Here is a 12700-nt window from a genome sequence, read left to right on the forward strand (position 1 = left end):
GGCACAGTGCGCTCGTTGGTCATTCGAGCTGCCCGAACCGAACACTCCTCCTCTGTCCCATTCCGCCGATGGTTCCGAGCCCCGCCAACGTCGTCTAATTAATATTCTACAAAGTTATCGATGACGATAATTGGTAGGAAAATATATCGCATTTCATTAGGCCGATTGATCTGCGGCCGGCCTACTACACGCACGCATCGAGAGGGCCACCGGGGACCGATCGGATCCTTGTCGGTGGGCCCATCGATGGCCACTCGACTGCGATTGCTATTACTGCTAAATGACGGTGCGTCAAATGAGAACTTAATCGATTGCTTTTTTCGTAGGACGCGGTCATGAAGTGTAGCGAATATATTGCCATCGAAACGGATGGTTTGAATTTTCATACACGCTTAAAGGGAACGAAAATGTAAAACAAAATGATGGATTTTTGCTACGACGAGCCATCTAATTAGCAGTAAAAGTGTTAAGGGTGCAGTTTACACTTTCAAACTCGTTATAATTAGCTCGTTGTGTTACGCTATAATTCCACGACCGATGCCTCACAACCATAAATGTCTTCGTCCGTCATCCTTCGCGGATCGAACAGCACGCAAACCGCGAGCCATCAACGCCAGAATTTACTATCGCACAATAAACTCATAACTTGTCTCAACGTTTCCGGCGTGCGCCTTTGTTTTCAAATTCATCAAAGTAATGGGACGGTTCCGGCAATAGAGTGTCCGATAAGGAAGGCGCAACTCTTGAGAATGTGCTATAAATTGTCTGATTACTTAATCATTTCAATATCAGCCAACGCCAGAGCTCGAGCTTATCATAAGCTGTTGGCAAGCGTTTCGAACAAAACGTTGATTCGTAGCAGGCAAGAAAGCAGCGCCGGGTGTCTCGACAACCGTTTGCTATCAGTGTTGGGTCAGGCCGTTCCGAATTCCTCTCAGGTACGGCTCGAAAAATGACAATAAAGATATTAAACCCATCCCGCCCCATACGCACCCCGTTCGGCACTAAATGGTGTGCAATAATGTTCGCTGCTCTCCTGCTCCAATCGACCCGTCGTCGTCGTCCGTGTAACGTTGATCAGTTCATCCATTTTTGGGGTCGTCCTTTCGGTGGGAACATAAATTCCTCCGCTAACCAAGGGCCTCACACAGGGCCATCGTCGGAGCTTCTTGGGCGCAAGAGGGTAGCATAATAAATTTTAAACGAAACATCAGCGTAATGAAAAGTTATATCTTCTTCACAAGCCCCGGTGCCGAAATGGTACCGGGATAAGCCTCAGGTCCTCTGGATGGCTTACGAACCCTTTTGAGTGGGGCCGACGTGACTGTGTGGACAAGTTTAGCGGAAGTTAAATGGAAATTGTCGTAAGGATTAAATCGACTTCGAAGGGCTTCGGTATTTTGTTTTTATTACATTCTTCTTGCGCTCCACTCAGGCCCTGGGCAAGTCTGGTAAATCGAGTTAGACAGAGTTCGGCCTTACGTACCTGAACCGTTTAGGCCAAGGGTCTTAGGGGAATCCCCGGTTATCTGCTTAGTCCATAGTTAATCACGCGACCACGTAGGGTGTCTTTTAAAAAACAATTGCTTTCTTTGATTGTGAGGCCGAAGTGATCAGATGGAATCAGACTACAGACAGATGATCAGGAGATGCCCGACTTTTTTCATCTGCACCGTAGCATGGAGCAGTTGCCTTGACAGGAGCAGTGTTTCTCGTGTTGACCGTTCCGTTGCTGCTACTCGTCGTATCGTTTGCGTGAGCATTCGGAAAAAGATTCGTTATTCATTAGGGCGCGATAGAGCGATAGCTTCTCGGCGAGCACGATCAGGCTTTTCGTTTCTACTGTCCGTTTTCTAGCCGACCGTCTCTGTTCACTGTTCTGCTGTTTTAGTTTATCTCTTCGCCCGGTGCTTCGCTCGAATCAAATCGAACCTGATGGGGAACATCATCACTGCCAGCGGTCCCCCGGTGGGCTTGTGTAGCGATCTTGTCGTAGCAATATCTTTTCGAACAGTCCGCTAATACTGATTCGAGCAGTCGAGCAGCACCGTCGAGCAGCACGGGCTAGCAATCGTCAAGCATTCATTGAACAGTTTTCTCCGCACCTTCGAAGATTAGTAAAAACACCTTCTTTGTGACACGCAAAGATGTATTTATTTCATACTGAAGCACACGTTGGTTTCGTCCTTATTTCACGGATTCGTGCGTATTGGTACAAACGTAATACGGCGATCGAAACGATGTATTGTCGTATGGTTCCACTTCTGTAACAAAGTGGCAATTTTGATTGATTCTGTCCTCGCGGGGGCAAACACACTGTGGGAACTCGCTGTAACCCACACAGCAGTCCAGTGGGCGCCGTTCTATGAAAATTAATAGCTACTGCAAGTGTCGTCGGCGCCGGTGGCCGATGCCTGATCGCTACGGTCGATCTCGGACAAATTATGATTTAATTCCGTACTTCGCGCGTCACGATCGTGCAGCGTGAAGTGCAAGCGAGAGCGCCCGACAGAGAGAGCAATCTGTGCGAAGTACAAAACCATCTGCATCGTCCATATCTGTAACACATTCTTGTTAAAGTAATTAAAACGCGTGCCTCGCGTTCTCTTTAATGCTCGAGTTGTGGTGTAGCTACCGATCGGTCTAGTGCTGGGTCTAAGACGCCTCGGATCTAAGAGCATCATCATCTGGAAAATGGAGCCATTCTACTAACACAGTGATGGAGTGCGCGTCTTGACCACGACCGTGCCCATCACTAGTGGCCATTCTTGGTGCGTGTGCCGTGCCGAGTATAAAAAGATCGCCGAAAACGGCTCAAACCTCAGTAGTTCGAGTGATGTTATCCGGCGTGGTTAGTGAACGAGTGCTTTGACAGTGAACCAGTGACAGTGAAACAGGACCCTAGTGAGTGGCAAGTGCTTGCGTTGCGTTGATTGATATCGGAAGTAAGTAGCTGGCAGTGAAGTTCCTGGCAGTTCCCGGTGCCAGTCCAGTGAATGCGCAATCTGGCCCGCAAAGAGACGGTGCCTATCTGCAAAGGATTCTGCAAAGACGAGTCTGACATGAATTGGCAAACGAATTCAGTCGAATAAGTGACTTAACAAGTGGTCTGCGAAGCACCGGCAGTGGGTTCTATTTTAGGTTTTATCGTTCTAACGCGCCACTATCAGCCGCGCAGACGACGCGCCGAGTGGACTGAAATTAAGTCACGACGAACTGATGTGAACTAATTTGATAGTGGCCGGGGCCAAAATTGGGCCTCAAAAAAAGGCCAGTAGCCTGTGGCTGTGGGCTGAGCGTTTGGAATTAGAACTGGAAGGCCGGGGATTCTTATCACCGTCCCGCCAGTTTCGAACACGCGTTCTCCGCAAAGACGCTAAGACACATCCGATTTAGTCGTGCACGGTGATCGCGCGGGAGCAGGCCAGTTCTTGATACAGTGTTGTTCCTTCCATTCCGTTCAGGATACGTTGCATCGCACCGCAGCAGCAATGTATTAAAAAAAAAAAAACGGCAGCGGCAGCAGCGAAAGGATCCTTCCGTTCGGCCAAAGTGTACACACACACACACATACACACCCGCAAGATGAAGTTCCGAGTGGGGCGTCCGCTGCTTGTGGCGCTGTTTTTTATCATTGTAATCTTTGCCGACCAAATCCGGTGCGAGGAGGAACCGGTGACGGCGGCAGCGACGTCGAAGCCGGCCAAGAAGAAGGGCAAGAAAAGCAGGGCGAAGACCTCGGCGACCAAGTTGGCGACGAAGAATCTGAAGAAACCGCGCGATCGTCCGCAAGCCGATCGGCCGCAGGCGCAGGCGCCGGAGTACGGGGAGTACGACTACGGGGACAACTACGACTACGGCCCCGATCCGGACTACGAGGCGGAAAATGGTGAGTGTGAAACTCCTCCTTTCGGTGCCTCGGGGCTCGTGATTTTTGCGAACTAAATCCCAAAACCATCTGCCACCCGTGGTGGGGTACATCTGGTTAACGGATCAAATATGTGCTGCTTCACTCCAACCAGTCACTGGAATGTGGCGTTGCGCAATGCTCTACAAATCTGTCAATGAGTGCTTGAACTGGAACGAATGAACTAATTTTCGGTGACATCACTAGAAGCTAGATGAAGTCACTGGCGCACGCATTGGCCACTTTGGAGAATTGGTGGTTTAATAGCACCCTGCAAAGTGTTCCCTTCTCAAGGCTCAAGGTTTTCTCTCTGAAAGCAATGGACTCCAGAATGGTGTGATAAACTCCTAGTTGTCATCAGGCTAAAAAATAATAAAATATGATTTTCCCTTCAATTCAAAGTCCATCGGTCACTGCTTCATACCGGAATGTTAGTGCCGTTTAGTTTTTTCAACACTTTTAAGTATCGTTTGATGTTTAAGCTATTCGAAACTACAACGTACAACTGTCTAGCGCGACTAGGTTTTTGCTTAAGTGTCCTGTTTTGATGCTTACATGAAAGAAAAGAACAGTAGCCTCTTCGTAGACAGATCCTGTGGACAGTACTTCTGCTGGCACCATACTTTTTTGCAATATCCCGAACCGAAAGTCGAAGATTTACCTTGATTGGTCTCAAAACCTTCCAGTTTAGCTGCCGGTCGTATGTTCCACTACGACACCTACTCGGAATCTTTCGGTCTTTGATATTGGGTTTTTGAGGTTTTTAAAGCAGACCACTTCGGGGTTCTCGACGTGATTGTGCAGAATTATTTTTCTTCCCTCGAGTTCCATTGAGCATAACTTTCTATAAATTCTGTGTACCAAGATGAAACTTTCAGTACTGAAAGTCGAATGGTTACTAAAGCCAAAACTGTCAAAACATTTAAAATCCGACCACCAGAGGCGCTGCTAGAAGACATACAACTTTTCCCTATTCTAAGTGGGGTAGGCTTTAGTTGAAGACTTATTACTTGCTTATTGCCCCACGCGTGTGGACCGTTGCAGCAAATGGCGCAACGCGTAGACCCGAGCACGGCTTCCGGCAACCGGAGGACGAGATTCCGCGTGTATCGACGACCAGCAGCACCACGCCGCGTGCTCCGGAACCGGAAGCGATCGTGCAGCCGTTCACGTGCCACCACGAGGGCACGTGGTACCGCGAGAACGACGTGTTCCAGTCGGGCTATCGGGGCTGTGCGACGTGCCGCTGCCGGAACGGATCGGTCCAGTGTGACGAGGCCGACTGCCCCCGCGTAACACCGGAACCGCGGACCAGCACCACTACTACGTCGACGACCACGTCCACCACCGAGCGACCGGTGGCCCCCTTCGGTGAACCTGGCACTCCTGGTGAAGTGGGCCAACCGGGGGTTCCGGGCACGCCGGGTGTGCCTGGGCTCCCGGGGCCACCAGGACCCGCGCCGGACCTCACGTTCTACACCCAGCAGCTGCAGGATTCGATGGGTGGACCCGATAAGGGCCCGGGCCCAGAGAACTTTCAGTTTATGCAGGCTCAAGTCGGTCCGGTAGGACCACGGGGTCCTCCGGGGCCCTCTGGCCCAACCGGTCCCCAAGGATTCCAGGGAACTCGCGGGGAACCAGGAGAACCGGGAGCGCCGGGGGTCGGTGGACCGCCGGGACCCCGAGGGCTACCGGGGCCACCCGGTAAGGATGGCACCGCCGGAGACGATGGAGAAACGGGACCTCAAGGAACGGTCGGAATGACGGGACCGCGCGGGCTACCCGGAATGCCCGGTGTACCTGGGCTCAAGGGCCACCAGGGGTTACCCGGCCCGGAGGGAATGAAAGGAGAAACCGGAGCCATCGGTGAGAAAGGATCGGTGGGGTCTGTGGGTCCTGCTGGAGTCACTGGGGCCGTGGTAAGCATCAGCATGGCGTGCGGTGAGTGAGACCGCATCAGGAACTACGCTCTTTTCTTCCACAGGGACCTGCTGGACCTCGTGGCGAGCGAGGACGTGAGGGACCACCTGGACCGGCAGGATTGCGAGGCATCGACGGAATCGCTGGACCATCCGGACCACCGGTAAGTAACCGAGTTCCCAGTTCTAAGGGCCACGCAGCATCCTGTGGAGGTATGGTTCTTTCGTTGTATACCTGGCCCGGCTATGCCGCCGGCCATGAAATGATTAGACACTTCTTTACTGTTGAACGTCTTTTCTGCGATTGTCTTTAATCATTATTTTTGGAGCGTATTTATATGTTCCTACGTTCCTGGCGTACTGCACGGGAAGGACACCCCGATACCTCGCAAGTCTATGAAGAGGGCTTTTCCTTTTTATGCGCTCAGTCTAATATCTGCTGTCGACCGAAAATGGCCGAAAAGGACAACTGATGCCTGCTACAATTCTAATCTGCTGCTCGTATCGTTAGGGAGCCGTCGGGAAGCCTGGACCACCGGGATTCCCGGGTAGCAACGGTGCCAAAGGTGATATGGGCGCGATGGGCCCAAAAGGGAGCTCGGGGCCGCAAGGACCGCGAGGAGAATCCGGACGCCCGGGACAACCGGGTGAGCCGGGACTTAATGGACCGCCGGGCAAAGATGGAGCGTCGGGCGAGAAAGGTATTGCATCTTGACACTTTGGTGACTGGTTATAGACTGACTTTATTGGACGTATCATATCGTATGGTAACACAACCATTATATCCTACTAGCTGTTCCCGGCGCGCGTTGCCACGCCTTATTTCATCCTCATTTCACGATCATCCGGCGTTTCAGAGGGTCGGGCTTCCTGGTGGCGTATCCGATAGGCTTTCCTTCGCGCTTCCCGTTACTCTTCCGTTTCGGATGATAGGGCTTCCCGGTGACGTATTTGTTCAGTTTCCCTTCACACCTTACGTTACTCCTCCGTTTCCCGGTGATGTATCCGATCGGCTTCCCTTTTCGCTTCCCGTTGGATACATGACAAAACTCGCACCACCTGACTTTGGCTCCGTTAAAAACAGTCCAATTCTGAACGCACACCCTTGGTAGTTCGCTACCTCCTTGAACCCTCTTTCCACCAAATAACTCTCCTAGGTTCATTTTCATCTTTACGACTCCTTCGTGGTTGCTAGGGAATATTCCATAGCAACATGACTTGACTTGACGAGACTGACCTGACTTCGACTTTTCGACTTTATCCTCGTCGCCACTATTATATCTTGACACTTTGGTGGCTGGTTATAGACTGACTCTATTGGACGTATCATATCCTATGGTAACTTAAAACTAATACAACTTTTGCATCCTGTAATACGCTAATAAAGGAAGCCCCGGATCGCCGGGGAATGCCGGACCGCCCGGGTTCCCAGGATCACGCGGAGCGCCGGGGGCCAACGGAAGTCCAGGCGACGTCGGCTCGAAGGGTGAATCGGGTCTGCCCGGGGAGCGTGGCTACAAAGGCGAAGCCGGCATCAAGGGGGAAGCCGGTGTACCAGGACCCCGTGGGCTACCGGGAGCCGTCGGCCCGGAAGGAAAACGAGGCAAACGCGGCATGAAGGGTCCCACGGGTCTGTCGGGTCCGCAGGGAGAACGAGGTCTTTCAGGGTCGCCCGGTCTACCGGGCCCCGACGGAGCGCAAGGCGTGAAGGGCCAATCGGGAGACCGTGGCGCTATGGGGCCCACCGGTCCGAAAGGATCGTCCGGAGATCCTGGACCACCGGGAACGCCCGGCATTCAAGGACTACGCGGACAACCGGGACGTGCCGGGGCGCAAGGAAAAGCTGGAACACCCGGGGAACGGGGTCTGCCCGGATCGGACGGTAAAGTGGGCGAATCGGGCCCGCAAGGACTTCAGGGTCTGCCCGGACCGATCGGTATGCCCGGTGACAAGGGATTCACGGGCGAACCAGGCAAGGACGGTGACATCGGACCACCGGGAGCCGTAGGACCCCGAGGGGACGCTGGCAAAGACGGACCACCCGGGATTCCGGGCCCCCCGGGCCCACCCGGCAACGATGGAGACCGTGGCCCACCGGGAACGTCCGGACCCCGCGGATTCCAGGGTCTACCGGGAACGCCAGGCAACCCAGGAGCTCAAGGCAAGGACGGGCAGAATGGTCCGCCAGGATCACCGGGGCCAACGGGTCAGCCAGGAATACGGGGCGAGCGAGGTTTCCCGGGCGAACGCGGACCAGTTGGTACTCCGGGAACGCCGGGGGTGCGTGGTGAAACGGGAGCCCAAGGCAACGATGGACCACCGGTAAGACCAGCGGGGGGTGTGGTTGGATACGTGTGACCACTCCGACTCCATTTTGCAGGGTCCATCCGGAGCTACGGGAATGAAAGGACATCAAGGAGCACCCGGTATGGTGGGCCTCCCAGGGCTGCGAGGTCTCGCAGGACCCGCCGGAGAAAAGGGTGAGCGCGGCAGTTCGGGTCCGACGGGCCCCGAAGGTCCTGCCGGGCGCCTTGGTGAACGCGGTCTGCAGGGACCGATGGGACCACCGGGGCCACCTGGAGAACCGGCGGAGAAGGGAGAACCCGGATCACCGGGCGCCCACGGTGAACCTGGGGCTCCCGGGGTCGTCGGTGACCGGGGAGCGGTGGGGCCGCAAGGTCTCCAAGGCTTCCCCGGACCCCTGGGTCCCGTCGGTGTCCCCGGCTCGAAGGGAGACCGAGGCAGCATGGGACTGAAGGGCGAGCAGGGCAACTCTGGCCTCGCGGGAGTGCCGGGCGAACCAGGACCCCAGGGATTCATTGGACTGACCGGGTCCAAGGGAGCCCGCGGGGAGCCAGGACTGCGCGGAGAAACCGGACCGATGGGGACTCCAGGACGACCGGGAGACCAAGGACCCATTGTGAGTGTTGAAGCGGTCCCGAACCAAAAAAGCACTCGATTTTTCATTTTTTAGTCGCAGATCTCAACTTGTGAGTGCAACCCTCTCACTATGGCCGGGATTGCTTTAGTAGAGCTGAGATCTGATTCTCTTAACGCAAAAACGCGCCTCTTAACGTAAAAACTTTTAAGAGTTCCCTATTTCTGGAGACTTTGACTCACTTCTTTTTCGTTTCCTATCATAATCTATTATCTCGTTATTAGACTTTACTTCCTTATCAATAACACTGCGGTTGACTAGTAACCCATATTTTCTTATTTGATTTACGTGTACTAATCGATTTCCTTGAATATTAATCAAATAAGTATCCGGACTCATTTGTTTTAGAATTTTCTTGGTTTAGAATTTTTTTCTATGTTTGGTAATGGATAATGTTCCATTGACAAGGATCTATTTATCGCTGCCTTGCCATCAAGGCATAGACGAACTGAGCCATGTATTGATGTCTTGGTAGGTACTAAAACTCCTTCCTCTACCATTTTGTCCAAATTTTTCCCCACTTCTTCTAATACGGAAAACGGCACTGGGTATGTCTTATGAAAAATTGGACAGTAATTCTTTTTTAACACCAAATTTGCTTCAAAACATGTATAAGAAAAAATATTGCTCGCTGTTGCGCTCTCTTTCTGGCCTTTGGTGAAAAATGAGTACCACGCGAAAAAATTCGTCTCAGTATGGAGAAAAAGAGTGCCTTTTTTGTTCGGGGTGTGCCCGTTCTCGCAGCCCCGCAGCTGTTACAGCCCTTTGTTTCGTATCGTTTCTAGGGTCAAACTGGCAATCCGGGACAGGCGGGTACACCGGGCAGCCACGGTATGAAGGGCAACCCGGGCGATACGGGTCGCCCAGGAAATGCGGGGCCCCCGGGGATGCCCGGGCCGCAGGGAGCAGAAGGCATCAAGGGCGACGCCGGCGGCGATGGACCAGCGGGGCCGCCGGGAAATCAAGGACCTCACGGTGTGCCGGGCGACAGAGGCCTTCCGGGTCTGCCCGGTCCGAGTGGAGCGCAAGGAATGCGTGGCTTGCGTGGTGCGGCTGGAGAACCGGGGCACCCGGGAAAACCGGGCAACGATGGACCCCCCGGCACGGCCGGGCCACTGGGTCCGGCAGGACCCCCAGGACCCACCGGGGACAGCGGACCGGAAGGAATGGTGGGAAAAACGGGACCACCGGGCATTGCAGGACGAGCTGGCGATAAGGGACCGATCGGAAACCCCGGAACCCAGGGCACACCGGGGGCTCCTGGCCTTCCAGGACCACCGGGCCAACAAGGGCCCCTCGGCCAGACGGGTGAGCGAGGGTTGCGTGGAGAAACGGGACCCATCGGAGTCGACGGACCGCCGGGGGCTCGCGGAAAACCGGGACCACCGGGTCTGGAGGGTCCAAAGGGAGAGAACGGCGAAGCGGGGCTCAAGGGCACGAAGGGTCACCGGGGACTGATCGGCCTGCAGGGCCTGCCGGGAACTGCCGGTCCGCCGGGCGACAAGGGTAACGTGGGCGGTGAAGGTCCACCGGGCAAACCGGGTGAGGCGGGACCCAGAGGGCCGCCAGGACGCGACGGCACCGTCGGACCGCAGGGAATGCTGGGAATCGCTGGACCGCGGGGACCCCCCGGCAACGATGGCAAACCGGGACCAGTGGGGCAAGCGGGACCTCCAGGACCGCCCGGTCCGCCGGGAGACGGAGTGGGCTACGACGCGGCCGCCCTTGCCGCTCTGCTCGGCCACGGCCAGATGAGCAACAGCAAGGGACCGGATCCGAACATGGCCGATGAACCGATGAACCTGGGCCGCGTGTTCGAGCTGACGGACGAGGAGCGCCAGAAGTTGGTGGAGAATGCGTACGAAAAGCTGAAGGCCGCCTTCGGGACGTTCAAGAAGCCGGACGGGAAGCAGGGTTCACCGGCCAAGACGTGCCGCGATCTGTTTGCGGCCCATCCCGAGCTCGCTTCCGGCCACTACTGGATCGACCCGAACGAGGGCGACGCCCGGGATGCCATCCTGGTGTACTGTGACGCCGAGCGGAGGGCTTCCTGTGTCCTGCCGCAGCCACTGCGCACGAAGGAGCTCGCGTACGACGGCGACGAGGACGAAGTGTGGCTTGGCGAACTGAAGGACGGCATGAAAATCACGTACAAGTCGGACAGCAACCAGATCGGCTTCCTGCAGCTCCTGTCGGCGACCGCGTCCCAGAACATAACCTATCACTGCCGCAATAGCGTGGCGTTCTTCAACAAGGAGAAGAACAGCTACCGTCAGAGTCTGAAGCTGCTCGCCTGGAACGACGCCGAACTGACGGCTCGTGGTCCGCAGCGGCTGCGGTACGACGCTCTGCAGGACGACTGCCAGCACCGGACGGCCCACTACGCCCAGTCGGTGCTCAGCTACAGCACCGACAAACCAATGCGACTGCCCATCATCGACATCGCGATCCGGGACATTGGCCGCGAAGCGAACCAAGAGTTCTGGATCGAGATCGGGGCCGTGTGCTTCCAGTAGCGTTCCGACGAATGGTCCTGCTGATGGTGATCCTCTTCCTAAGAAAAAAAAAACGGAACGAACAACAACAACAGCAACAGACGGACGGATGACGGGAAACTAAGAGAAAGACTAAGAAAAGTGTAGATTCCTCTTCGTGCTGCGTGATATTCTTTGTGGCAGTGTGGAAGCGACCGAAGTTAGACGGAGGAGTGAGTAGGTAAGCAAGCGCGCGTGTGTATGTGTGTGTGTACAAATGAAATAAAGTAGAATTAATACGAAACAATAGAACGAACTGTTGATTTAGAATTCGAGCTATGCTAGAGAGGCAACATAACAAATGGCATTGACTCGCGGCTCCTCGACACTCCAGAGTGGGTTTCTTTATGAGAGAACCATCGTTGATTACGTGCTGTGTAGTCTGGCGCACGGTAAGGTGCAAATGTTTCGGTGTGGATCGTAGCATAGCATCGAGATAGCGACCACTTTTGTGCAGAGCGGGTTGGGTCGATGCAAAAGCAGGATTACAAAACATATTCCCGCAACACAATGTTTGTTTTGCACAGTTTTGGTCTCTCCCAGGCAGGAATACGACAGACTGCAGCAGTTCGTGTGATTTTTTGCGAACGAGACCCACTCTGAAAATACTTTTAGTTATGAAAATAATGGTTTTTTCCATACGTTTCTTCAAGAAACGCAGAAATGCATGCGCTATAAATTGTCTGATTACTTAATCATTTCAATATCAGCCACCGCCAGAGCTCGAGCTTGTCGTAAGCTGTTGGCAAGGGTTTCGAGCAAAAAGTTGATTCGTAGCAGGCAAGAAAGCAGCGCCGGATGTCTCGACAACCGTTTGCTATCAGTGTTGGGTCAGGCCGTTCCGAATTCCTCTCAGGTACGGCTCGAAAAATGACAATAAAGATATTAAACCCATCCCGCCATACGCACCCCGTTCGGCACTAAATGGTGTGCAATAATGTTCGCTGTTTTCCCGCTTCGATTAACCCATCGTCGTCCTTGTAACGTTGATCAGTTCAACAATTTTTGGGGTCGTCCTTTCGGTGGGAACATAAATTCCTCCGCTAAGCAAGGGCCTCACACAGGGCCATCGTCGGGGCTTCTTGGGCGCAAGAGGGTAGCATAATAAATTTTAAACGAAACATCAGCGTAATGAAAAGTTATATCTTCTTCACAAGCCCCGATACCGAAATGGTACCGGGATAAGCCTCAGGTCCTCTGGATGGCTTACGAACCCTTTTGAGTGGGGCTGACGTGAGCGTGAGGACAAGTTTAGCGGAAGTTAAACGAAAATTGTCGTAAGGATTAAATCGACTTCGAAGGGCTTCGGTATTTTGTTTTTATTACATTCTTCTTACGCTTCGCTTAGGCCCTGGGCAAGTCTGGTACATGGCGTTAGACAGTGTTCGACCGTACGTACCTG

General features: G+C 54.0%; 1 protein-coding gene across 1 annotated transcript; it reads left to right on the forward strand.

Annotated features, from left to right (window-relative positions):
* The first annotated feature begins 3585 nt into the window (after positions 1 to 3585).
* LOC128276069 (collagen alpha-1(I) chain-like) lies at positions 3586 to 11511 on the forward strand. The gene is made up of 7 exons (XM_053014536.1): positions 3586 to 3889; positions 4952 to 5826; positions 5892 to 5990; positions 6338 to 6527; positions 7214 to 8148; positions 8207 to 8746; positions 9550 to 11511. The coding sequence occupies exons 1-7, from the start codon at positions 3586 to 3588 to the stop codon at positions 11278 to 11280; spliced, it is 4674 nt and encodes a 1557-aa protein (XP_052870496.1). The 3' UTR covers positions 11281 to 11511.
* The last annotated feature ends 1189 nt before the right edge of the window (positions 11512 to 12700 follow it).

This window comes from Anopheles cruzii, unplaced genomic scaffold (assembly GCF_943734635.1).
Source record: "Anopheles cruzii unplaced genomic scaffold, idAnoCruzAS_RS32_06 scaffold00409_ctg1, whole genome shotgun sequence".
Taxonomy (NCBI): Eukaryota; Metazoa; Arthropoda; class Insecta; order Diptera; family Culicidae; genus Anopheles; species Anopheles cruzii.